Source organism: Glandiceps talaboti, chromosome 12, assembly GCF_964340395.1.
Source record: "Glandiceps talaboti chromosome 12, keGlaTala1.1, whole genome shotgun sequence".
Classification (NCBI taxonomy): domain Eukaryota; kingdom Metazoa; phylum Hemichordata; class Enteropneusta; family Spengelidae; genus Glandiceps; species Glandiceps talaboti.
The window spans coordinates 24,304,510-24,331,674 of NC_135560.1; the positions used below are offsets into that span (position 1 = coordinate 24,304,510).

The 27,165-nt window shown below is 35.3% G+C and overlaps 1 protein-coding gene across 1 annotated transcript in view; it reads right to left on the reverse strand.

Moving 5' to 3' along the window:
- Positions 1-653: 653 nt before the first annotated feature.
- Positions 654-27,165, reverse strand: part of LOC144443408 (BDNF/NT-3 growth factors receptor-like) — a 73,856-nt gene continuing 47,344 nt past the window's right edge. Inside the window, exons 7-15 of the mRNA XM_078132875.1 lie at positions 14,173-14,345; positions 13,338-13,613; positions 12,154-12,480; positions 10,233-10,369; positions 6,587-6,866; positions 5,607-5,913; positions 4,823-5,060; positions 3,872-4,030; positions 654-3,185 (exon numbers count right to left, since the gene is read on the reverse strand). Of these exons, the coding sequence (XP_077989001.1) occupies positions 2,997-3,185; positions 3,872-4,030; positions 4,823-5,060; positions 5,607-5,913; positions 6,587-6,866; positions 10,233-10,369; positions 12,154-12,480; positions 13,338-13,613; positions 14,173-14,345 (2,086 nt within the window). The 3' untranslated portion in view covers positions 654-2,996. The remainder of the gene's footprint in view (positions 3,186-3,871; positions 4,031-4,822; positions 5,061-5,606; positions 5,914-6,586; positions 6,867-10,232; positions 10,370-12,153; positions 12,481-13,337; positions 13,614-14,172; positions 14,346-27,165) is intronic.

A 27,165-nucleotide genomic window follows, 5' to 3' on the forward strand; every position in this document is an offset into this window, starting at 1 on the left:
TCAGCCCCATTCAATTTGTAGTTTCTGAGATACTAGTATAAGTCTTTTAACCAAAATTGATATTTTTAGACCCAATTTGCATATCGCTGATGGGATCATCATGTTGTGAATGCAGCTTCATCTTTATCATTAAATTCCAGTCCTACTTTCTCAGTACTTTTGGAATTAAAGATTGTTGACCAAAAAGACACATTTTTAGACCTAATTTGCACATCACTGATGGGATCATCAAGTTATGAACAATTCTTTACTCTACACACCCCTAAGAACATTCCCCACCAAATTTTAGACCAATCTGTTTAGAAATTTTGGAGTTTAATTGTTTTACCAAAAATCACGGGAGGTCTTTTGATCAAAAATGCACATCTCTGATGCGATCATTTTCATTTGAACGATTTTCCATCTACACACCTGAAGTAATATTCCCACCAAATACCGAGGCAATTGGTCTGGCGATTTTTTACTTTAAGTCGCACGCACGCACGCACGCACGCACGCGCGCGCGCGCACACACACACACACACACACACACACACACACATTTCACCATGTCTATAGCACTAGTGAACCTCGGTTCAGTTGTGCTAAAAATTGACTGAGTCAGACAAGAAACATTTCTGTTTATACTTTATTATCATTTTAAACATTACCGAACGTAAACTCTTACACATTTGTACAAGTTTTACTTTGCGTACTCTTTGTTCAACGGTACATGTACGACGGATATAGTATAATAAACTGAGAAATATTAGCCAAATACAAATTACAAACAATATAAAATATAGTATTCAATCAGGAATAGTAAATGAATCTTTCCAAACTGTGCAAAAACAAGTTATTTTTTCATGTGTCCTTTCCATAGATTCAGCTCAACATCCACGTTGGCTCATGTACCTGACTTTTGAAATGGATCGCGTGAGAAATGGCCGGGATCACGTGGTTGATAGTCTGTACTTTACACCTATGAGATTTAAACTCGATTTGCTGCTGTCCAACTTGTCATTTTTAGCAACCATAATTTAAACAACATATGTAAATACTATAATATATCTATAATTATGACTTGGGAAAACGTTATGTGAACGATTTGTCAGAGTATTTCAAATGAGTTCTCATGTGGATGAATCGTATTTTACTTGAACGTCAAACATAGTAGTTGTATTTCAATAAACAGTCCTCGGTATAAAGTGGCATATTAAGCATGTGTCAATTAATATATAATAAAAACTTCATAACATATGGGTGTCATAGTAAATATTCATTATGGTGCTCTTCTCTTTATAAATTCAAATGAACAAAATGGCACTGGATAAAAACACTTATAAAAGTATTTGACTAAGTTAAGTACACCCGACGTTTTGCTCGTGGCCATATGTACATGTACATGTCCCGTGGCTCCTCAAAACAAATGATAGCAAATAAAAAAATCAACTTCTGTAAACATTATTAATTCTCTTGCTTATTTGATGTGACTGTACATGATGTCACATATTGTGACTGTTAACAAATGTCTTGAAATAAGAGTGACTTCGGGCAGAGTAGAGCAGAGCATAACTGAAAAGAACAGTACAGTACAGTACAGTACAGTACAGTACAGTACAGTACAGTACAGTACAGTATAGCACAGAATCCAAGCCGTTCAGTTGATGAGGTAGATATCTACAACGTCCTACGTTTAAATAGATCATGATTTCTCTCTAGTATAGAATAACTATGTACTTTACAAACTCTAAGAATAGAAACGTCGCCAGCAACGCTGTTTTTAAAGACCTCCTTATGAACAGATGCGAAGTTCATAATTTTCTTCATTTTTTTCAAAATCTGTACACATCACACCTGAATGTTTAATAACTATGTGCGTCCATCTTGAATTTCCAAAGGTAACCAATGGCACACGGACATGGCAATCACGTGACAGTCATGTGATCGTTAAGGTTATAAAATTACGAGATACAATAACCAGTACATATTCGAATAAAGTTTTAGTCTAACACGTATATGGACTTTATCTGACGACGTTCAAGTCTTAACACCGGACGACAAAATCGAAATGGTCTTTTACAACGTCGTAAATGAAAATGTGCTACAAGAAAAGGAAAATATTCAACCAGAAGACTTGATGAAACCACAATTATGAACACAGAAACCTCCTTCAAGAAAGAAAAGCCACTCTTGTAAACTGTTGAAACAGATAAGGAACGCCGATTCAATATCACTGTAAGTGTACCCTCACTGTATCCAGCACACACACAAAGATATTTCGCCCAGTTGTGTTGCAAAGTCCTTTCGAATATATATTCACAATGACCATGGAAACTGTACGTTTCTGTGAGAGATACACTCCGAAAATCTATTTTTCAGTGATCAAGTCTTTGATGATAGCTTTAGATATAAATCCATATTTGCAATAATATTTTACAGTATTTTTTTTTTCTCTTGTTAATTTTACATTTTTCAACATCATGAAATGCCATGCTTTCAACTGATTTGGTACTTACACTTTCGTCATACAAAAATATTTTACATTAATGCCTCTAATCTTGTGATTATATTACATCGACAGGTCGAAATATCTATACTTACTTACACACACAAAAACTAAATTTGTAATTATCGGTGAAATCGCTGTATTCAATGTATACCGCGTGTCAAAAAACACCCGTTATTTGAGAACTGAGATACCCTTATGATAAATAAATACTTGGGTGAGTTTTCATTGTCATCGATGTCTTTTGACGAGTTATTGTCAATTCAAAGTCTTATAGGAATACTCGCCATTTTTTGGTAGCCTTCTTTGAAATGGTCGCCATCTTGGCAGTCATATTCCAATGGTAGCAATCAGTCCAGCACCAGAAGGATAAACACAAAATGAAAAATGTGTGCCCTTTCAGTCATTTATGATAAAAGAAACACAGAAACGTTCATAAAATCCATAAAAATGCAGTTCATATCGACGCTAAAATTGTCCGCGTCAAGTATGGGCCTGTTGGGGGTATTCAATTTGACAACAGATCTTTATATCCTGCTTTGGTCTCACCAAGCTTCTTCAACTGATCCTGAATATCTTTTATGGGCAGTCTTTTATTGGGCTGTCTCTGCCAACATCCCAACATCATTTTATAGACTTCTTTGGGGGAAGCACTAGGACAGTCGAGGAGTGTTCCATTCTTAATGTACTCAATTACCTAGTTTGAAAAAACAACAGACAGAAGCTTCATATATGGGGACAATCTAATTCACGTTCTACGATGAAGAACACAAATGTATAACGTAGCATGGAATGCATAACATAGAATAAATAGATTCTCCCTCGTATATCAACGAATATTTACATGTATCATATCATTATAAAAAAATAAGCAAAGAGAGAATTTAAATAATCCTACAATACTATGTTTATGAATGTTGGGATACTTTTTTTTAAAATGTATTTTCAGAAAACATATTTTTATTCAAAAAGAAACAGAGATGAACATACATACATACATACATACATACATACATACATACATACATACATACATACATACACACACACACACATACATACATACATACATACATACATACATACAGACAGACAGACAGACAGACAGACAGACAGACAGACAGAAGTAAATATGGCATACACATTTGCATATAAGCTTACATATACACAAACGAAGACAGTACATAAACATCTTTTAGCAACGTTTGTAAAACGTGGTGAAAATAACCTTTACAAGAAAGACAAAGAAAGAGAAACAGAGCCAAGAAGTCATCTAAACCTACAAATTAGTGATTGTTTACTGATTAACGTAGGGGGAAAATGATTTTATTTCTTTCTTTATTTATTTATTTATTTGTTTGCATTAATAGTAATAGTTCATACCTCGTGGTTGGACAATTCATACCAAGGTTGTTTGCCGTATTCAAATATTTCCCATAATACAACACCATAGCTCCAGACGTCACTTTCGATTGTAAACTTCCTGTAAAGAACACTTTCAGGAGGCATCCATCTAACTGGTAACATTGTCTGGCCACCAACCTGATAAAATGAAGACTACAGTTAGGAAACAACGTGTTTCACTACATGTTTATGTTCATTGAAGACCCTAATCTCAGTTGCCCAGCCGCACCGCTGATGGCTCTCTTCCAGCCGAATCTGTGGTGGGGTGGCAGAAATCAGAAAGTCTGGGTAACGGAGACTATGAACACCCCCAAGTCACTCCAGGATGATCATAATACAAAACGTTTATGACGTTATTAGTTATTTACGAATGTTCAAAAAATACCATCATAGATACAACACCGCTGATATTCGTAAATACCCAATAACGGCATTATTTTGTATTATGATCATCCTAGAATAGAATATTAGCTCACCAGTTACTGTGGAAGAGCCCTACTTTTTGGCCGTTGCTTTACTTTCTTTCATTTTATCCGATCTATTGAAACAGGCTTCTAATCATAAATTTGGTACTGACAACCCTCTGATCTTTAATTAAATTAAAACATTCAAATGACGCCATCGTATTTCTCATACATGTAAGAGACAGACTCACGCACGGAAGTTGTGTCACTTTTAAAGTTTTGTTACTATAACAACAAGGCTTGTAGCAGTCTTAAATGATCAGAAGTTTCATTTGCAAATACACTACTTCAAAAACATGCAAATCGTATGTATATTGATCATGTGATGTGAAAGGGTATTTTAGTAACCTTGCAGTCTGTTGATAGTTAGAGCATATTGTTTTTGCATACTTCACAAGACCTACAAAATTACATTTTTATGCTATAAAGATAAAGATTAAGTAACGGGATCTCAGTAATCTCTTACTCTGTAGTAATCTGTACTGTAGATGTCACGTGACATGCCAAAATCTCCAATTTTGACGACAAGCTTATCACCAACCAGACAGTTTCTGGTAGCCATATCTCGATGAACGAAATGTTGTGAGGCTAGGTATAGCATCCCAGATGCTATTTGTACCGCTATATGAAGCAGTTCTGCAGTGGTCAGCACTTTGGCTGTTACTGGAACTTTGCTGAGGTAAACAGCATCGGGACCACGTGACCTGTAAAAGTGTTGCAGAGTTTAAAGTGGTTACATCAAATTTGAAATAAGAGTGCCAAGCAATGGTAGAAAGTATATTATTTCTAAAACTACAAGACATTGTGTAACATTTTTATGTATCTAGCAATGCCACAGTCACTTGTGAGCTAATATTGTATTCACCATAATACAAAATAATGACGTCATTAGGTATTTACGAATATTCAAAAAATACCGTCACCGGTGTTGTAACTGTGCAAACACCTGTGACAGTACTTTCTGAATATTCGTAAATACCTAATGACGTCATTATTTTGTATTATGACCATCCTTGAATACAATATTAGCTCACAAGTGACTGTGAGCAATGTCTATATAAGGGATGATTGGACATGATTGCAAATTTGCTAGAATTGTTTTGAGTGCCTTTTTATTGTTCTGCTTTACCAAGTCAAGAAATTTGTCAAAGGCAAAGTCATAAAATGACAACTTTGTAGACATTTTGTATATCCAACCATTCCATTAATACGTTTTGTTGTCCAGGTTTTTATCCACCCCTCATGCTCACCTTAAGTAATTGTTCAGGTCGCCATTTTCCATGTACTCAAACACCATGAGAAATGGATCGCCATCTACGCACACACCATAGAAAGTGACAATGTTGTCATGTTGAAGGTTAGTAAGCAGTTCTGCTTCTCGTTCGAAGTCTCTCCTTGCATCACCGATAGAGGCGTCCTTCAACGTCTTCACTGCAACCAAAGTAGTCTCGTCGCACTTGTTCAAGTTGTCACATTTGCCAAGGTACACCCGTCCAAACGCACCTTCACCAAGTTCCCGGATAAAGTGGATAGTCTCTCGTTTGATGTGGCGAATCACTGGAGGCATAGGAGCAAAAAAAGAGTATGTTTATCATTTCTTTCGTCCAGTGACCTCAAAATAGCCTACTACCGCCCTATATCTCCCACTTACAATGTATTCATATCGTAAATGCATTTTCACGATGGGTTTTCGTTTGAGTTATTAAATATCCTTGCAAGAAATATAACCACGCTATATAACCATATTCATTTGATGAGTATTCTTATCATAAAAAATAATTGTTTATACAGAATTTCCTACGAAACCATTACAATTTTTCATCTGACTATTATCCCCTGATCAAGTAAACGTTATCTCAAACTATACTGTCAAAACTCGGGATATCAAAATTCGAACTTTTAACAGAGTGTTTGTGAGTCTTAGCCACAATCATCTGATAACGTTGGGAACGTGGCCATGTGAAAAATAATGTTCTAGGTTTTATGTACAAAATCCTTACATTTCATTAACAAACTTGAAATTCTATAGTTGAACAATTCATAGCCTCGGTTACCCAGACCATAGATCCTCGTTGGTGGAGGGTCTATGCCCAGACTCTCGCCACTAAGGCCTCCATGTTTGGGAGGGGGTATCGGAGCCCCCTGCGGTGAGAGTCTGCTGGGGTAACCTAGACTAAACAATCCGTTGAATTACAATTGCCGTGTTAAAAATGTATGTAAATTGGCTCACCAATCCCTGTTGAAGTCTTGTTGTCTGAGTGGTTTGTTTTCTTGAAGTAGTTTGGATTTTCCACCATTTGGAGTCTGTCACCGGGCAGATTTGTTCGTTTTGGTAAAATATTACCGTTGGATGTCATGCTTAGTGATACTGTATTGAGTGGATGGGCGGCAAATCCATTGTAATTGGTCGGTGGTCGTCTTCGTTTTTTGTGAAAGTGGCGAATACTACATATTATGAGGACGACAATAACTGAAGTGATCACCATGGAAACTGCGACAGCTATGTAGACCTGCGAAAGTTAGCAGATACTAACATTATAATTGGTGTATTTGTTGACGATCTCACTTTTAATGATTATCGAAACAGTTTTTGTCCGTTATTTGATGAAAGTCTTATCCGTACAGACTTGGTTGTATTATGTACATATGATAAAGATCCGAAAAATTGCAAATTCAAGCGCAAGAAGATTTAATGTGACGCAATCGCAACTTAGAGACGGTTATGTGGAAATACGAAGAGATTGGAGGTCAGAGGTCAATTTACAATTCTACGAGATGGATCGTTAGTTTTTCATCTAGCTACTCATATAAGGTATGAAGGAAAGATCGCAGCAACTTTTTTATTTGAGCCAACAGCAGTTGTGACTTTGAAATGTTTTTCCTGAGAAAAATAATGTAACTGCACGATATTGAGTCCAGTTACTGTATGATCGACAGAGTTCAAATAGTATTACTATTACAAAGACAAGAATATATACTTCAAATGTTTCCTTGTGTTCAAAGAGATATTAAGCTTACGTTACATAGAAACAAATTTTCGATGCATTTTGTCACTCAGCGAATGCTGATCTTTTCCGTAAGACAATATTTATATCATGGAAGCAGACTTCTGAAAAAACGCCAACATTTTAACTACACGTATCCTATGCTAAAAGACTAAATGCGAAAAAGAAAAGCTGTCTTGCGTTGCGTTGCGTTGCGATGCGTTGCGTTGCGTTGCGTTGTATTGCGTTGCAGAATTGCGAAAGCGCACTGCAGCCTAGTAGCAATTAATTACAGCAATACATTCTAGTGGGTAAATGGTGTTAATGTTCCATATATACATGTATGTGTTACTGGTATGCAAGCAGTCTGTACTCGGTCTCATTTCGTCCCGGTGGCTCATTCCGTAAAGTAGCAATATGGACAAGCATGGCATTATGTTCGTACTTTAACGTTGCAACTTATGTTTATCTCGTCATACAGAAACATAATACTCCATTGGACAATTTGATTATTTTTGCATGAGGATGATATATTTTACAAGATGTGACATATTATGTATGACATATTCACCTTCCTATACTCTACTCCTACATATTATTGTGAATGAGTGGAATTCATAGTTCATAGGACTGTAGTCTACTAAACTCTCAGAACCCACCAGTTTGCCTCTTGGAAATAAAAATATGAAAATTTTGTTGTTACTTTGAACAAGAAAATGCAGACCCATTCTCAGTTAAAGTAATAAAAAAATTAGGGGTCATCGTACACATTTATACATAAAGGTCAAAACTTGAAATGATTAATCCCTTTTAAAATCCAATATGGCTGCCGAATACTGTGTTAACTCAGGGAAAATAAAGAATTGTGAATTCCTAGAGACAAAAAAGGGCCAGTAACAAGCTTTCATATGGCAAGTTTAGAGAGAGTGAGAGAGACTATGGAAAGTGACCCGATGTATATTGTACCTTTAATCATGTTAACAAAATCTTAGGTTCTTCACTATTTAGCAAATCATTGTTCAAATAGTTACTGCACTGTGTTGTACAAGGATATAATTATCATAATATACAGACTCATAAGATTATACAAGTTATATATGTTAAAATAATAGTGGTGGGGCAAAATGTGCTTTAAAAAGCCAACTTTTTAAGTCTGTCGTGGAGTAATATTAAAAGTGTTTTTCCTAGCATTTTTTTATAGTTAGCAAACAAAGTGAGGACCCTTTCACGTCACTGTGACCACATTTAAATACTTGGATTTATTCACTGTTTTAATTACATCATAATTCCTATAGCTATATTACGTATAAAGCTATCACAATTTCAAGTGATTTTGTTTGTTCTTTTTTGTTTGTTTGTTTGTTTGTTTGTTTGTTTGTTTGTCTGTCGGTTTGTCTGTCAGTCTGCATGTGTGTTTGTTAATTGTATAGTCTATACAAACCAATGTCAACGTCAGTATGTCATTCAGTATGTCAGTATGTCAGTATGTCATTCAGTATGTCAGTATGTATGTATGTATGTATGTATGTATGTATGTCAGTATGTATGTATGTATGTATGTATGTATGTATGTATGTATGTATGTATGTATGTATGTGTGTGTGTATGTATGTATGTATGTATGTATGTATGTATGTATGTATGTGTGTGTATGTATGTATGTATGTATGTATGTATGTATATATGTATGTATGTATGTATGTATGTGTGTGTGCGTATGTATGTATGTATGTATGTATGTATGTATGTATGTATGTATGTATGTATGTATGTATGTATGTATGTATGTATGTATGTATGTATGTATGTATGTATGTATGTATGTATGTATGTGTGCGTGTGTGTTGTGCATGTATATGTTAGTATGTATGTATGTATGTATGTATGTATGTATGTGTGTGTATGTATGTATGTATGTGTGCGTGTGTGTTGTGCATGTATATGTTAGTATGTATGTATGTATGTATGTATGTATGTATGTATGTATGTATGTATGTGTGTGTATGTATGTATGTATGTATGTATGTATGTATGTATGTATGTATGTATGTGTGTGTATGTATGTATGTATGTATGTATGTATGTATGTATGTATGTATGTATGTATGTATGTATGTATGTATGTATGTATGTATGTATGTATGTATGTATGTATGTATGTGTGTGTGCGTGTTTATTTTTTTTTTTATTTATTTAATTTATTTAAAACACTGCATCCATAAATGGGTTTTCATGCAGATGTTGTGCATGTATATGTTAGTATGTATGTATGTGTGCGTGTGTACGTGTGTGCGTGTATTTGTTCATCGTGTACATGTTGTAAATTACTGAATCCATATCATTTAAAGTTAGCATGAAAAGTCAATTCATTCAGAACAAACATAATCCGAACCAAACTAATCCACATTGCCTTTGATCGTAGACTTTGTCATTTTAAGCAGAAATTTTTAGCCACGGATGTCTACTTCTTTATAACTTATTTAAGCCAGTTTAAACATTGATAATGTTCTTGATCGATGAGTTTGATTAACAATGCCAAATTTAAATCTTTTATAGCCACCTGTACGAAACGTCGACCCGAGTCACGTGACTTGTACTTACAGCCGAGTCCCTCGACAAAGTGGACTTAACAATATCGTACGATGTCCTGTCATTATCGGATTGGGAGGTGGGATTTCCTCGCGGCAAATTGGGGTCTCCTACAAAACGAATGAACATGCACAGAACGAAATACAATTTGAACTTGGCTGAGCATGCAACACAGAACACATATTATATGTGGCATTGACACAAAACAAAAAGCACACATGCTAACAGTGATGTTTTATTTGCCTGCTTTAAATGATGTCGACACACTTTAATAGCACAGGGCCATACAGCCCTGCTACTTACACTGTACGTATCAGGTTGATCAGTACGAGTCGGAATCGACGACGGCTTGTTAGGGGCAGAAGTCGAGACTGATAGGCTAGGTGAGATATCGTACGGATTTTCGTTTGGAATATCTATGTGTGTAGGAAAACTCGGTCCTAAAATAACGATTGACAGAGAGAAAAGGATATGGGAAACAGTAGGGGTTTGGTGGGTTGGAAAAATGGTGTTGAAAGGTAAAGTTAGTATTCAGATAAAGAGAAAAATGAGACAGTCTGAGAAAATGTACATACGAGAAAAGTTAAAATACTACATTTGTTCTTTTTAAAAGGTCATTATAAAATCATGCTACATCGTACAAGAACTTCTCCAAGCTTGTCTCTGAAACAACATGCATTTGTTATATACTGTAGGAAAAAATACATCAGTTAAAAAGTGTTAAAAAAAGGAGAGAGTTCTGGACCACCTGACAACTGCTTGAAGCATTTCTGTAAGGTTGAAAGAAAGTGCATACCAAGGGGTTCAAATGGTCTATAGACTTTGAGAATGTGGGAAGGACGACACTTCGATTTGGAGATACGTATTATCTGTTTGTGTATCACCACGTATGGCTGTTGGAGGCGCTCTGCATTGACCTGCTAAGAACTGACGTCAAAATGAATACAGAGCTTTGGCATATTCTCTCAGAAACACATTTGTTTCACTTGTAAGCTAATGACTGTGCGTCATTACTCGTGGCAAGAAGAGCCCAGTAATTATGATATTAAAGACATTTACAGTTGCTTCAATAAAATACTAGCCAACAGTATTTCTCATTATCATCATATTTCAATCATAACAATGCCATTGCAAAAACATAATCGTTTGTGAACAAGATACATACTATAGTATAGATACAAGGCGGTGTATGTTTTATGCCACTGTACTTACGGGGTCACCTGTCATACATTTGAGTATATAGGTTTTCCCGTACTTGACCACATTAGCGCCAGAGGCTATTAACCCCAAACGTGTCCTTCATTAGGAAAGATTGGTTTCAAGAACGTCCCTTGCTAAAACAACACGTACTGTAGAACTAAGCTGAACTGTGATAGGGTAATGTTTATTAGCGACCTTGCTACCGAACATTTCGATTTGTGATTATACACACTTGTATCCAATTCCAAGTTTAACATTTACAAAAAAATAAAATCTCTAGTGCCTATAAACCAAATATATTCTTTTGAAGTCGTGCATACTTGTCGATATTGTAGAATGATAACCTTATGTAAAGTATTTTAGGCTGTTTGGGCGCCTGAGGGCGAAAGTGGTCAATGTACACAAATAACAGTTTCCCCAAGATAATTAATACAATATTGTTATATTGCGTAAAAAGGGTAGCTGTAAGCTAGTAATTCACCCTTCTTAATGAATATCGGAGTTACTGTCAAAGTCGAGTAAGTTGTAACGTTGGTCATATTTCTAAATGATTTAGTTTTATATGATGACTATCTCATATCTTTATTTTATACCCTAAAGTGTGTATTTGCACCCTCACATGGCGCATTGTATAAGGCAAATAAGCAGACTATATATTTTGTTGTTGTTGTTGTTGTTGTTGTTGTTGTTGTTGTTGTTGTTGTTGTTATCTAATAGTTTCAGGTGTACTCCTGAAAGTCAACAGCATCATAAAACATAGTACTGAACATGAATAAGAGTTAGTGTGGGACTACTAGTATTTTTTCTTGCTCAATTGAAAATCATTGAGAACAAAATAATACAGTTTGAGAAATGAACTATTGCCTGGGGAGATGTCGTTGATTTTTTTATTGGTAAACGAAACCTCTGGGTCCAGCTTATGAGGTTTTAAGCAAATATGCAAATTCTCCTAGGTAACGAATCGAAAGAGATAACAATCTAACAAATATCGTATATATATACTATAAGTTTAAAGTATATGTACCTGGATCATCTTCGAAGGAAGCGTTCGCCTTGGCTGAAGCCTCACCAAATTCATTTCTGGCCACCAAAGTATAGACACCATTGTTGAAATGAGTGGGTATCTGTATCATCAAACAACCAGTTAATTCATGAATGTAGTCAGTCGATAGGATTTCTTGGTATACTGTATAATCTTCGGTGGTAGCACCGGCTTCGACCTCGTGGACATCGAGTTCCACATCATCTTTGTACCATTCCAAAGTCGGTAATGGCGTGCCCGTTACATTGAACAAAAAACAATGATGGAAATACAACTTTGGCTCACGGAATTCTAAAATTTTCGGTGCACCTAAAACAACGGAAGAAAAGGTATGGATGCGATAAAAGAGTAACAAACCAACGAATAAACAAACGAACGAACGAACGAACGACAAATAAACAACCGGAACAAATGACATCGAACATTGTGTAAAATCAAACGGGAGACTTGCAGGTCGCGCCTTCTTTCAGTCGTGTTTGGTACTGCAGCTATATAACGAGTGAATTTGTTTGTATGTTTTAACAAAACATAATTGTAACATGGATGTGTTCATGGCACTGTGCTATACTGCCAAGTCAACAACCTGCCAAATATTGAATGATCAGCCCCAAAATATCTTCCGTATTAATATCTCAAAAGTAGTGCTGTCAATCCCAACAAGTACTTGTCATGGAACAGAGGCACGGTGGGGTCACAGTCATTGCAGTTTTAGTGACGAAACCTACCCATGAGACATCTAACCCAATCTGCAATCGGGTTCTTTCTGTCAAACACTTCCCCTGTAATTTGATATGAGTGAGGACCCAAAATAGCCTACATATGCTGACCAGTTGGGATAATTGGCCATTTGTCTGCTCATAGCATCGTATTGAATACAATTCCAAACCAATTCTGATTTACTTTGTATGTATGTATGTATGTATGTATGTATGTATGTATGTATGTATGTATGTATGTATGTATGTATGTATGTATGTATGTATGTATGTATGTATGTATGTAGAAGTAATGATGCGGAGGGGGGGGGTCTTGCGTGGAGTCCGGAGATGGGTATAGAAACCATTTACATTGTAACGAATGTAATCTTAATTTTACAAGAGTTTTACAGTTTTTGTTATGACCTTATAACCAACATGTGTTTTATTCTACTGCCGTTTTGTACTTACTGTTTATGGTGAGGTGAACACGACTGGTGGTTTTCCCGACAATGTTGCTGGCAGAGCACTGAATAAACCCAGTATCGCCACCCTGGGCGTTAGTTAGAGACAATTGTTTCGTCAAACTGTCATCACTCGTTAAAACACTATTCTCCGACACTACGTTAGTCAAGTCCCATTTCAGTTTAGGAGTGGGTGTTCCAGTTCCCACACAATCCACAGATACATTGTCGTTCTCATTAATGGACAGATCTGGAGGATTCACATGTACACTCGGCGGTAAGTCTGAAAACAATCATAGAGTTTATTTATTTCAAAGTTTCAATACATTTAAATATAGCCAGGGAGATGAGTCATACCATGTGACAACTAAGTATCAAAACCTGCATATTTCAATCAGACTATCAGACACTAATCCAAGAGTAATATAACCAAACTGACTACTTAATAAAATAGTTTTTCCTCTTATAGTGTACAGTGGAAATGCGCCCTTCGCCCAACAGAATGTTTTATTTGATATGTGTTTCCTTTTTAAACTCAGTGTTGGTGTTACTTTCAGTCAATAATGTATATTTATTTTGAACACATGGCCAGTGTTATTTGCCAACGAAGAGGCTGAGTTTAAATATGAGGCTTAATTGGCTTGTGATTGGTTGGTCAAGTGACGGCGTCGACCGTGTTTTTGGTGTTATGGTTACTTTTCCGTGATATTATTAGAGAGCATATTATAATTATTTCCTGTGAGGGGAATCCCTATAATAGTACTAACACACATCCACTTTATAAATAGAGCACCAAAAAACACAGTTCATCAATTACTTGTATGTTGCTACCAATAACTTACCACATGGCCCGTCTATGGCCGATGAGTTGGTATGACTTAATAGAATATTAACCTCTTCCGTTGAGTTCGTATTCATCCGACACATCAATTGATCGCTCGTTTTATTTTTCTCCATTAATAATTGTAACCATCTTGTCCGACACCCACACTTTAAATTATTGCCGTCCAAGATTCTGAAATGTATAAATGGCGCTTACTTCATTAGCTTTGTAGAGTCGATACTATTTGCAGAATAGCAAAATTGGAACATTCTGTCGACTTTTGCATTACAAGTTACTTTTGTGACTATCAGTAGGAAAATTATTACATAGCAGTGACAAGCCCTTAGCACAGGTAAGTCAATTGAGTACTAGATCCATACTCGGACTGTTTGATGGTCTGAGATCCATACCAGTTATATGTCCCACTCTATAGTGTCAATGTTTAGCACGACTGCTGATTCTCTAGGCCTAGTCATCTAATCCAATTATATATTTAACACTACTTCCGCCATTGTCGTGACAAGGCTGGATTCAAATCGTAATGTTTGGCGGATACGTGATGAATAGTGTAGCTATAAGGGGAACTTAAATGTTCATTGATCCGACTAAAATACTGTGTAACGAGTAGTACGTAGGCGATCGACTAGGTTAGGTTACATTTTCAGTGTTTTAGCTTACGTATATGATAATATTTTGACATTCTCACTGAGAGCTAATACATACCTTCAATAATTGATGGCTATTCTATATTAGTTTTGGAGTTCTTGAAATTAGCAATGTGTTACTTTGAAACGAAAGTGAAATGGACATGTTTAGGCAATACACAAGGTATACTTGTTGTTGCTTCTCAGAAACCTGGCTGTCTTTCGCCGCTCTTCGTCCAACAGAATCTTTGATTGGGTATTCCTTTTTTTTCATAAAATGTTGACCACATATGCCTGTCAAGCTCAGTATTCTGGCAAAGTGGCATATCAAACAATCATGGTAGAATACATCTGGCGTTATTATTTCCATTCTGGAGAATTAAACGTAACGTCTGTTTTTAACCGATTATGTAGCCATTTCATCTGTTTTTCTATTTGAACCGCTTCACGAGGGAAGTGTGTAAAAACAATTTTTGCTGGCCCAGAGAACCGGAGAAGTTTTGTTCGAGTTAGGGACAGTGTCGACTTGAAAATAAAAAGCACATCGATGCTTATGTTGGCCTTTTGAGGTAGATATATTTATCCTGCAGGCCTTTAGTGCCTATTGCTCACGTTGACGTTTTTGTCCACTTACCATGGCGTTTCACTACGGAAAACAACACACGTCCACGTGTTCCACAGTAGAGTTAATCTCAGCTCTCTATATCTACAACCACATGTAAACTGAATGCCTCCCGTAAGGCTGTAATCATAGATCATAAATCATAGATCTGTTCCTACACACATTGATTTGTTAGAATGCAAAAAACTCTGAGCTCCAGCTATTATACATGATGTACCACTTAATTGGAAATTAATTATATGAAACTATATTAAATTCTAAGCTTGCATACTTAAGATATTGCCTAATTCGCGAAACATCATTAATTTTAAATGAACCATTAAGATTATATGCTACATCAATATATCTGAAAGTTAAAGATTGTATTCTAAAGATATTGCCTATGCAAATTACACATCACATTTAAAAACTACATCAAACATGTCTGATTTGTTATGGTTGATGTACGTACAAAATTATATGAAATTTGAATTTTGTATAGCCCAATAACCGAGAATCACTAATTATGCAAATTTCTCATTAAAACTAAAAGCTACATCAGCAAGCTTTAAAGTACACGTGGACTTTGTTATGTTTGATGTACGATTTACCAAAATATATGAAATATGAAGCTTGCATTCAAAAAATAGTCAAAAGGCATTAATTATGCACATAACGAATTACTATCAAAAACTATGACAAACGTGCACTTTGTTATCATCAATGAATACACCAAATTATACGAAATCTGAAGTTTGCATGCTTAAGATACATCCGAAAAATCATTAATTTATGCAAATGATGCATTAATACTAACAGCTATGTCAACAAACTTCATAGGACATGTGCGCATGCGCATTATATGGTTGATATATTTTGATATATATGTACCAGGTATAACATAACCCCCCCTTATGGGAGGTAAAAATAGACAATTCCTATGAATCAACACTTAAAATTGGGGCATCCTTGGAATAACTGCCTATTAGGATTAAAAAGTGCGAACTCCTTAGGTGCCAACACGATTTCTATTATATTAATAGTCTGTCACGTAACCATTGACAACAGCTACGTCACAAGGCGTTGTTAAACCAAGCAGCTTACTGGAACATATCAAAGTCATACACCGTATTACCAGCAGTGGCGGATCTTACATCTCGATAACATGGTATATATTATTTGTGAGTCCACTGTGAAACAAGTACGTGGTTGCTTTCCTTTGCAGAGAAAAACTGTTTTAAACTACAACGCAAACTATGGGAACACGACGAATGATACTGCTAACCAGAGTATATTTACGTCTATTAAAGTTCATATTTTTCTGACGATTACTGGCAATTTGTCATAATTTTGTTTTTAATTTATGTTTCTGAGTGATGGAGATTTATTTTCTTATCAATATATTACATCATTTTATAAATCTCTGTAATCTTTCACCTTTGAAAATTCTATAACCTTTGACCTTGGAGGTAGGAATTGAAATATAATTAGCACAGGTAAATTGCGTTTGATTCAAATACAGGATTCTGTGTAGTTGGGTATCTAGAAACCAGTGCGTTAATAGTAACACAAATGACGAATTAAAGTGGGTATCTAGAAACCAGTGCGTTAATAGTAACACAAATGACGAGTTAAAGTGGGTATCTAGAAACCAGTGCGTTAATAGTAACACAAATGACGAATTAAAGTGGGTATCTAGAAACCAGTGCGTTAATAGTAACACAAGTGACGAGTTAAAGTGGGTATCTAGAAACCAGTGCGTTAATAGTAACACAAGTGACGAGTTAAAGTGGGTATCTAGAAACCAGTGCGTTAATAGTAACACAAGTGACGAGTTAAAGTGGGTATCTAGAAACCAGTGCGTTAATAGTAACACAAATGACGAATTAAAGTGGGTATCTAGAAACCAGTGCGTTAATAGTAACACAAGTGACGAGTTAAAGTGGGTATCTAGAAACCAGTGCGTTAATAGTAACACAAGTGACGAGTTAAAGTGGGTATCTAGAAACCAGTGCGTTAATAGTAACACAAGTGACGAGTTAAAGTGGGTATCTAGAAACCAGTGCGTTAATAGTAACACAAATGACGAGTTAAAGTGGGTATCTAGAAACCAGTGCGTTAATAGTAACACAAGTGACGAGTTAAAGTGGGTATCTAGAAACCAGTGCGTTAATACATGTAGTAGCACAAGTGATAGTGGTCGATAGTAAAGTGGTCATACGACATACGGATGAGAGTAATTGGTATTTATTTGAAACAACGCTACTAAATTTTCTATCTTCTTTGTATCTCAATAACTGAAGACAAAATCTTTCAAATACAAATAAGTAAAAAGTTGTTAATGTATGCAAGGAAGTGATTTGTAAACAAACTGGGGAAACGCAAATAATTACTACATCATGTCTGGTCTGTACATGCAACTGTCATTTCTTCATATATTGAAGCATCACTATTCATCTGTTTACTTGTGGTTTCAAATGATTACTTGTATTTACCCAGTTTGTTTACAAGTCATTTTCTGTACGCATAATAATAACAACACTTCTTGCAATTCACTGAGTTACTTTTTTGTCAAGCAGAAAAACACAATTTAATTTATTCTATTAAGACCCAAAATAAATACCCAATATCTCATCTACATGACCACTGTAGTATCATTTACATAATACATACATTGTTCCTACAATATGTACTGACGATGCATGACCGTGACAAATGCTAAAACGCTGGATTGATCCGACATATGTGGGTTGGGTGGTCGAGTCGGATTTATTTCCCGGCTATTTTTCCCGAAATATTTCCTCAAGTGTATTGTCGTGATTTGGGGATTCAGGATATGTATTATTCTAGAATAGGCACTTCAATCGATGTCATTTGCGTTTCACAATGTTGATACTGAACTACTTAGCGAAACATTCGGTTAGGCTCACTACTCTCACATCATCTCTATGACAATCAACAACCTACTTTATCATACAACAAGTACAATAAAGTCAATATCAAGATATCGGTGGGCAGGATCGTACTGACGAACGTGTTTGTGCCTAAACATGTGCACAAACCCAACCACACACACCATGGAGATATGAGGGTTCTCCCCTTATACCTCCATGCACGCACAAACACACATCTATTTATCTATCTATCTATCTATCTATCTATCTATCTATCTATCTATCTATCTATCTATCTATCTATCTATAAAAAATAGCGCCGATGGCGTTGAAGCACAACTACATTTCGTTGTTGCTATGGGTGTGGTCTTGTTGCTAGGCATATTATACCCATGCCTGTTGCTATCTTTGAAAAATACACCACCATTTGACGGTTTCTATGGGCATGGTCTTGTTGCCAGGTATACTTGCATATAATTTTGAAAGTTGATTTGCTTACCTGTTAATCCCTGTTATTATTTATATGATATTCACTATCATTTGGCTGTTGCTATGGACGTGGTCTTGTTACCAGGCATATTTGCATACATGTTTTGGATCTTTATTCACTTGGCTACTCTTCTTAGTTTGCATTTTTGCAATATAAACCATCATTTGGCTGTTGCTATGGGCGTGGTCTCGTTGCAAGGTATATTTACATACATTTTTTAAATTCTTTTTTCACTTACCTATACCCATCCCTGTTGTTATCTTTGTAATATGCATAATCATTTCACTATGGCTAAGGGCGTGGCAATGGCTAGGACTAGTTGTGTCAAAATGTTTTGAACAGTAACTGCAGAATAACACCTCCAGAAATACCCCACCAAGTTTCAGATCCATACATCATGTAGTTTAAGTCGTTCAAACACACACACATACACATACATATATATACACACAGACATTTCACCATGCTTATAGCACTACTGAACCTTAGTTCAGTTGTGCTAAAAATTAGATTAGTCCGTCTTGTTACGTAATGTTCTAGTGTCAAAATCTAACAGACAGAGCTTATCAATCGGACCCAGTATCTACTGATCACAGAAGCGAGAAACTCTGAGTTATGAATTAAGATCTCCTAATTTCGATATTAAGTATATATATATATATATATATATAATATATATATATATATATATATATATATATATATATATATATATATATATATATATATATATATATATATATATATATATATATATATATATATGCGTTTACATGATTAATGCGACGGTTTTTCTATGATTTTGAAGTAATTTTAAATTAACGTGTTATTTACATATTATTGTATTATCTGAATCAAGAAACTGAAAAGTCTGACATCTGACGACATACGATCGTCATCGTATCCGTTTACGATAGAAGAAGATATAATATGTATAAAGTTCAGTGTCAAATGTGGCAATCTGAAATCCATAAATTAGTCAAACAAAGTCAAACAAAGTATCAGTGATATTAACTGATATTCTTCACAAAATTCTGTTTTGCAATATTAACACAGTGCCAAAATAAACATTAAAACAACCGCAAACGGGGAAATATATTATTATACACACACGCTATTAAACCAAAACGGTTCGCTATACGAAGGTCTGAAGTAGGTAACACAGAAATACAGACTCCAACTGTATTTAATTAAAGGAGCTGAAACGTGTTGATTGACGTTTCGATTACTAGCCTTACTGTAAACAGCTAAATTAATAATAATAATAATGATAATGATAATAATAATATTAGCACTATGTACACTTCTCTTTCAAATATTGACCACTAATTAAATATCAATCATATTAGGAATATTTGTCTGTAACAAGAATATCCTGTACGTGCGCAAAAATTCGTGATTTCTTTAAAAAATATATTTACATTACAGCTTGTAAAAAATAGCATCGCGCAGTAAAGGTAAAACCTTGTGAGTATCTTTTTGTTGATATGAAATAAAGAGCATTGATCAATAATAGATTCAGTGATATTAATTTGCATATGTGATTTATGCAGATTATTACAACAACAGCTTTTCAGACGTGAAATAGATCGTAGATGACCGAAGAGAAAATTCATAGCTATAGAACGCTCGATATGTCCAAAAAATACGGCTCTGAGCAGTAAGCATTTATAAACAAAGTGAGTCGTTAAAATATTAAAGTGGAAATAAAATGAAAATGAAATAAATGCATCCTTTAGTATACTACACTCTGATACCAATTGTTTTTCTGACGGCAGTTGAGGAATGTACTTTCCCGCGCAGTGAACAAACAGAACTGTAGAAGGAACCAAAAGACGAGTAAAATGACTGAATATCTGTCATTAGATTAATTGACAATTCGTTGCAGCTGTTCAGTTCCACTACACAATTTATTGCTGGAAAAGCCACGATTCACCCTAATCCACTTTATTGTGACTTCAAACTGCTATACACAGGGTATTAAAGTTACTTCATCGTTGGCCTCTAAGCCCTTCGAATGAATCTTCCTTCTCTAGTCGTGTATTAATGACCACTCGTATTCATTAGAAAGTTATTGGATTGAGGTCATGACCCCAAGTCGCCAGTACGCGCCACTCTTCTCTCAACGTTTTAACAGCTTGAGTCAGCTATAAGGTTACTCTGGTCGTATGTTTGTTGGAAAGTAAATGCGACATACAGTATGATGACTGACACAGCAAGTACTGATTTCTCCCATGATCTACTACGTGTACCTTGGCACCGTTGTGCAAGTAAAGGTTTGCGGAAGAATTATAGAAGGCGCGCGCACAACACTGCGCGCACTCCCTCTACAGAACACGAATCAGTTGGTGTTGCATAGTACATATGTTAATTTATGTTAATTTATGTTAATGATTGAACAATGTTGCAATGAGTTGCACTAATTCAATTTTTCACAGACTCCTTTGTGTTCATTCTATGGTGATAATGCAGCATAGTCCAATTTCGTTTAGTTGCCAAACTCGTACCGTTATCAGGGACACAGTCTCGTTGTTATTGATGTAACTATATACGGACAATGATTTGTCTCGAAAGGTATTATACATTTACATTTTTCATGAGAATTTGTCATTTATTTACAAAAATGATTACACTACCTTGTATGATTTTTGTAGCATTTCAACCTGTCTCGTTGAACATATATCAAAACAACGCAAACATACTTAACTACTTGCGCCTTTGATTAATAAATTGAAAGGCAATAAAAGCGGTGCCAGGTGTATGTCTGAGTTATTTATTCCCAGAGACGAGTGTCGTGTTCCATATATTATTGTTTAAGTTCTACGCCCTCATGCGACACCCTTGAATACTATGTGCGGCCTCAGTTATGTACATAAGCGAAGGTCGACTACTAATTGGCAATAATTGTGTCAGTTTCAACAATGAGGATTTTTCGTGCCAAATGTTCAAATCACTGTTTTTGGATAATTATGTAACATATACTATGTTTTCACTGAGGATATACGCAGAAAAAATAATACATATCTCAACCATGCTAATTGTTAGTATGTAATGTCCAGTAGGTAACAGTGTGTTCGTCAGCTTGGTCACAATCAACCTTGGTGTGCAATACATTGTGTTCATTTTTAATGAAATTTAGATTTTCATAATTCTGTCCCAAATTTGTAAAATTCTTAACTTAGAAGTAATTCTATTTTGTTTCTATGCAAATCACAAGCAAACGATAAAAAACCCTGTCTGAGCAACTGAGAGAGAGAAAGAGAGAAAGAGAGATTGATTTACTTCAAAAATTCAAATTCTAGATAAATCCACAAGAAGACTCTCTTTGTCTGTTACTTCATTTTTTTCATTTCCCTGGTGATAAGCTAGCATTAGTATCCAATTTGCAGCTGTTCAATGCTTCTATTTCATTTTAACGGACACCAATATGCAAGCAAACAACGTACTATATTTCTCTTCATGTTCTCCCATTACAGCATAAGTAGCCGTTTGGCAAATACAAACTCTCTAACAGACTGCCATACAAACGTCAATGATTTGTCAAGGCTCTGATTGCATACCTGATTCCCCCCCCCCCCCAGCTTCCCTCTCGCCCGTCTAAATATGGCGGACATGATGCAACGTATCCTAGGTGATGTGGTGCATTCTTAATCAGATTCGGCACGAGTACATGAGACGATATAATGCAACTCACACTCTATTAGAATTTATATGAATCCTACCGGCAGACAGGTCAAGGTCTTTCATCCAATATTATGAAAAATGGAGAATTAGCATTAGAGATTTCATGGGATTATTTCACTCGTAAAATTTGTTGGATTTTCTGTAATCTCAATGTCCCAGGTACCATGAAGAAGCCCGGGTGGTTGATAAGAGGCAGAAATTCCTACAAACCCACGACTTGTGCGCAGAATGGGATAATACAAATTATTGGTCACCAGGGACCACACTCATTATCCAGGGTTGTCGTCCGTGTGTCAAAGTTCATATCAAGGAATGATTCTTTGGAATCGATTTCTTTCAGTGTATATTCATCTCGTTTCCAAAATATACACTTTCAAGTTAATCACGTGCACCTTGGACAATTTTTGCAAGGGTATACTAATTCATCGTTTAGTCACTTTGCACCGATAGGTCATATCATAAACTTCATTAATTTCATCTTGACATCTATCCTACAAACTGAACGAGTCCGCAAGGTGACCGTAATTTATCATGTCAAATACAGTCTAGCGTATTTTATCATCTTTCTTGTTCATAAACTGGCTAACTGCCAAATTAAACCAATGCTTTTAGAGTATTTCTATATCATTCACGTTGCCATGGTGATCATAATTCGTCATAATTTTTCGCTCTCCTTTAAAGTCCATACTGTGGATCTAAAACAGTAGCGGCAAAATTATTGATTTCGCAGCAGAGCATATACACGGCTGAGACAGACAAGGTGAATACCTGCCTCCCCCTCTGCTTTTAATACAAGCAGCAAGTTGATCTCATTTCACAAGAGCTCTTCCCTGTTCAGGCTCTCACCTTGACCGCTAACCCGTTTTACTACTTCTACAGCCTCTGCAGTTATCTAATACACACATCCGCGCGCACACACACACATACATACATACATACATACATACATACATACATACATACATACATACATACATACATACATACATACATACATACATACATACATACATACATACATACATACATGCATGCATGCATGCATGCATGGACAGACAGACAGACAGACAGACAGACAGACAGACAGACAGACAGACAGACAGACAGACAGACAGACAGATACACATATATATGATTATACTATTTATAAACACACATAAATACGCGCAAACACTTAACAGATATACATAATACATAACATATATGCACACACACACACACACACACACACACACACGGTACGGTTATATAATTCACATTTTCAAGGTGATCTCTTTTTCTAATGTCATAATTCATAAGGCTAAGTAGGAGCTTTTTCAATAATGTATTTTCTTGAAATGATTGCTAAAAACCACAGCGACTAATTGGATTCATTTTGACGTATTATTATTAATAATAGCGTGTGCAAATTACTGCTTGATATGTGGCGATACAAGAATTGCGGTATATCAATTATTAGTTCTATTAGTCGGGTTTGTATGAGGCTTCAGATGAAATAACTTCTGTAAATATATAGTAAACAGTCACTGTATTGAGGGGTGAAATATATAGTACATAGTCATTGCATTGAGGTGAAATATACAGTACACAATCACTGTATTGATGGGAAATATATAATACACAGTCACTGTATTGAGGTGAAATATATAATACACAGTCACTGTATTGAGGTGAAATATATAATACACAGTCACTGTATTGAGGTGAAATATATAATACACAGTCACTGTATTGATGGGAAATATATAATACACAGTCAGTGTATTGAGGTGAAATATATAATACACAGTCACTGTATTGATGGGAAATATATAATACACAGTCAGTGTATTGAGGTGAAATATATAATACACAGTCAGTGTATTGAGGTGAAATATATAGTACATAGTCATTGTATTGAGGTGAAATATATAATACACAGTCACTGTATTGAGGTGAAATATATAATACACAGTCACTGTATTGAGGTGAAATATATAATACACAGTCACTGTATTGAGGTGAAATATATAATACACAGTCACTGTATTGAGGTGAAATAATCATCTTTGAAAATTGAAAATACAAAAAGGCTGTTGTTAATACGATCAGCAGGCGTCATGAAAATAACCGTCGTCAAAAGGTTGTAAAACACTGGTGTGTATGGACTTTATATCCGGATAACAAAAAATAAAATTTCCATCTCACTGTCATAATTTGATTGCCGACAACTGATATCGTTTCACTAAAACCTGACCTTTCATTTCATTTTACGATGCGATGTTAACATATTTTACTTTCACATAGTATAGTCAGTATATTTAAGCACGTGGAATGTATTATGCACATGTGATTTGGTATAATGGTTGGCATCCTGCTACAAAACCCGAGACAATATTCCATATTATTTTGTCGAAATGTGCCAGTTAGTTTTGGTTTTTATAAAAACAAGCCAAGCCCGTGTTACAAACGAGAGAAAATCTCTACACAACAGATTACTGACGGAGCCATAATGTGGGGATGTACTTCATACTAAGATTTTCAAAATGAAAAAAAAAACGTGAGAGGATGAAAGGTGGTAAAAAGATCAGGTTGAATTAACAGAAAAGAAACTTCAATTCGTCACATTTAAATACGAGAGGTCAGAGAGCTTCTCCCTTGAATGAGATACCTCTTGAACTCGATGTAAACACCCACACAGATTAGTAGGGATTCTGAGCGAAGTTGAAAACACACGCCCCGTTATTATCACATCTCTCTTTGTCGATGTTCGGTGTAAACTCTCCGTTTAAATTACGTACTTACATTGGCGCTTTTATGCAGGAAACGAGTTCTCGAGCAGTGACCCAGAAAAATATCAGATGTTTAATTTTATTTGCAAAAGTAGCTCAGACTGACAAACACAAAAAGTTAAGGCAAAGATATTGGAAGATGAAGACAAGGGAATATAATACGGAAATTTTGATCCATGTTTTGTTGCAGAACACTAACATACCAAATTACATGACTGTACATCATACATTCCCCGTACTTCAACATAATGTCGACCAGGAGAGCAAATTATTCGAAATGAACTGCTCAAACTCCATATAGGAATAGACTTCATTGGCTTAAAACACCAATAAATGTGAAGAGTTGTTACAACTTTTGTTATCATTTATTATAAGACCAATTCACAACGTATACAATTATCAACATCCATAATATAAACTTATTGATACAACCAGCCTTGTATATAGAGATTCAAAATTGCCAATAAAATGGTGACATGCTGTCAACTGATAACATGTGAGCTAAGTTACAATACCTATCTGATACATTTGTTGAAAGTTTCAGACATTAAGATGTAACAGTTGACGGGAAAAAAGTTGTACAAAAAGAACAGAAAGTGCCAGTAATATTCCATACCCCAGCTAGCTATCAAGAATTCCATATAATCTTCATTTCATTGCAAGGTATTTACATAACATTCACAGGGTCAAAAGTCGGGATATCTTTAAAGTGTTTTAGTCTCATAAATGTCAGACCTCGATGTACACCCTTGTAACAAATTGGTGTCCAACATATTAATTAGTAATTACGAGAGGAGAGTACAGCTTTCCAAATGATAATGCCATCGTGTACATTACTCTGTTGAATGACATTGATCGTTTTACATTACACATTAACGTTTCAAGCAACTCTAGCGATGTTATTACTTAATGTACATTTCCATCTGATTTAAACATATTTTCAACGGTTGCCTTAACTCATCCTTTCTCTGACGTCATCAATTAGTGAGTGGCAATTGCTATCCGATTAACCAATACTAACTTCGTTAACCAAGGAAGTACGAGAGTTCAACTGATAAAACACATTTTCCATAAAAATTGGTCGTAAGACGCTTAGATTTCTTTATGTATCCATCAGTTACGATCTAATCAGACAGATGTGAATCTCCAAAAAGAATGTTGCCAGGGTACACTTTTGGTGGGATATGGTATGCATTATAAATGTGCATGTGAATAATCAAATTTAACTATTAAGACATACACAATTGCTTAAATTTTCTTGCATTGACTTGAGCAAACCAAATAGATTTTATAACGTAATATACCTATACAACGCCTACATTCCACAGGATTCACATATTGCAATGGACATATCCGTGTCTTAATTAAGTAAAATATATTATCACTCAATTCTCACATAATGCTATATTCGCTACTCAAATTATAGTCATTCGATTTCAGAAAAATCTAATTATTTTTATTGATATTATCATTTGTAATTATATGAATGGTTTATATCTAAACTTAGTTTTGTCATTTAGAAATCGACATATGTATGGTAATTTTAATGTCATGTTATTCTCGAGACGAATTTACATAATTAAAGAGACAATGGGAAAAGGAAACTGTGTATATTTTTGGTTGAGTTAAAGAAAAATTCTGACTGATCTGACGAGCAGTTTTTTATGATATTTGGTAAAAATTCTAGACTCTAAAACTACCAGTGTGTTGGTCTGACACTTACTTGCAATTTTGTAGGCAATGTCTAAATGTACAATTGTGGAATAAAATGATCTCTTTGCCGATATGCCAATTTTGGGGCAAAGACTTTCACTTATCTTCCCAGACCTAATCTACATATGAAAACTATGTGATCATTTTGTATTGAACAAATCTTCATCTCGTCATCCCTAGAAACATCATCACTAATTTTCAGACCAATGCAACCA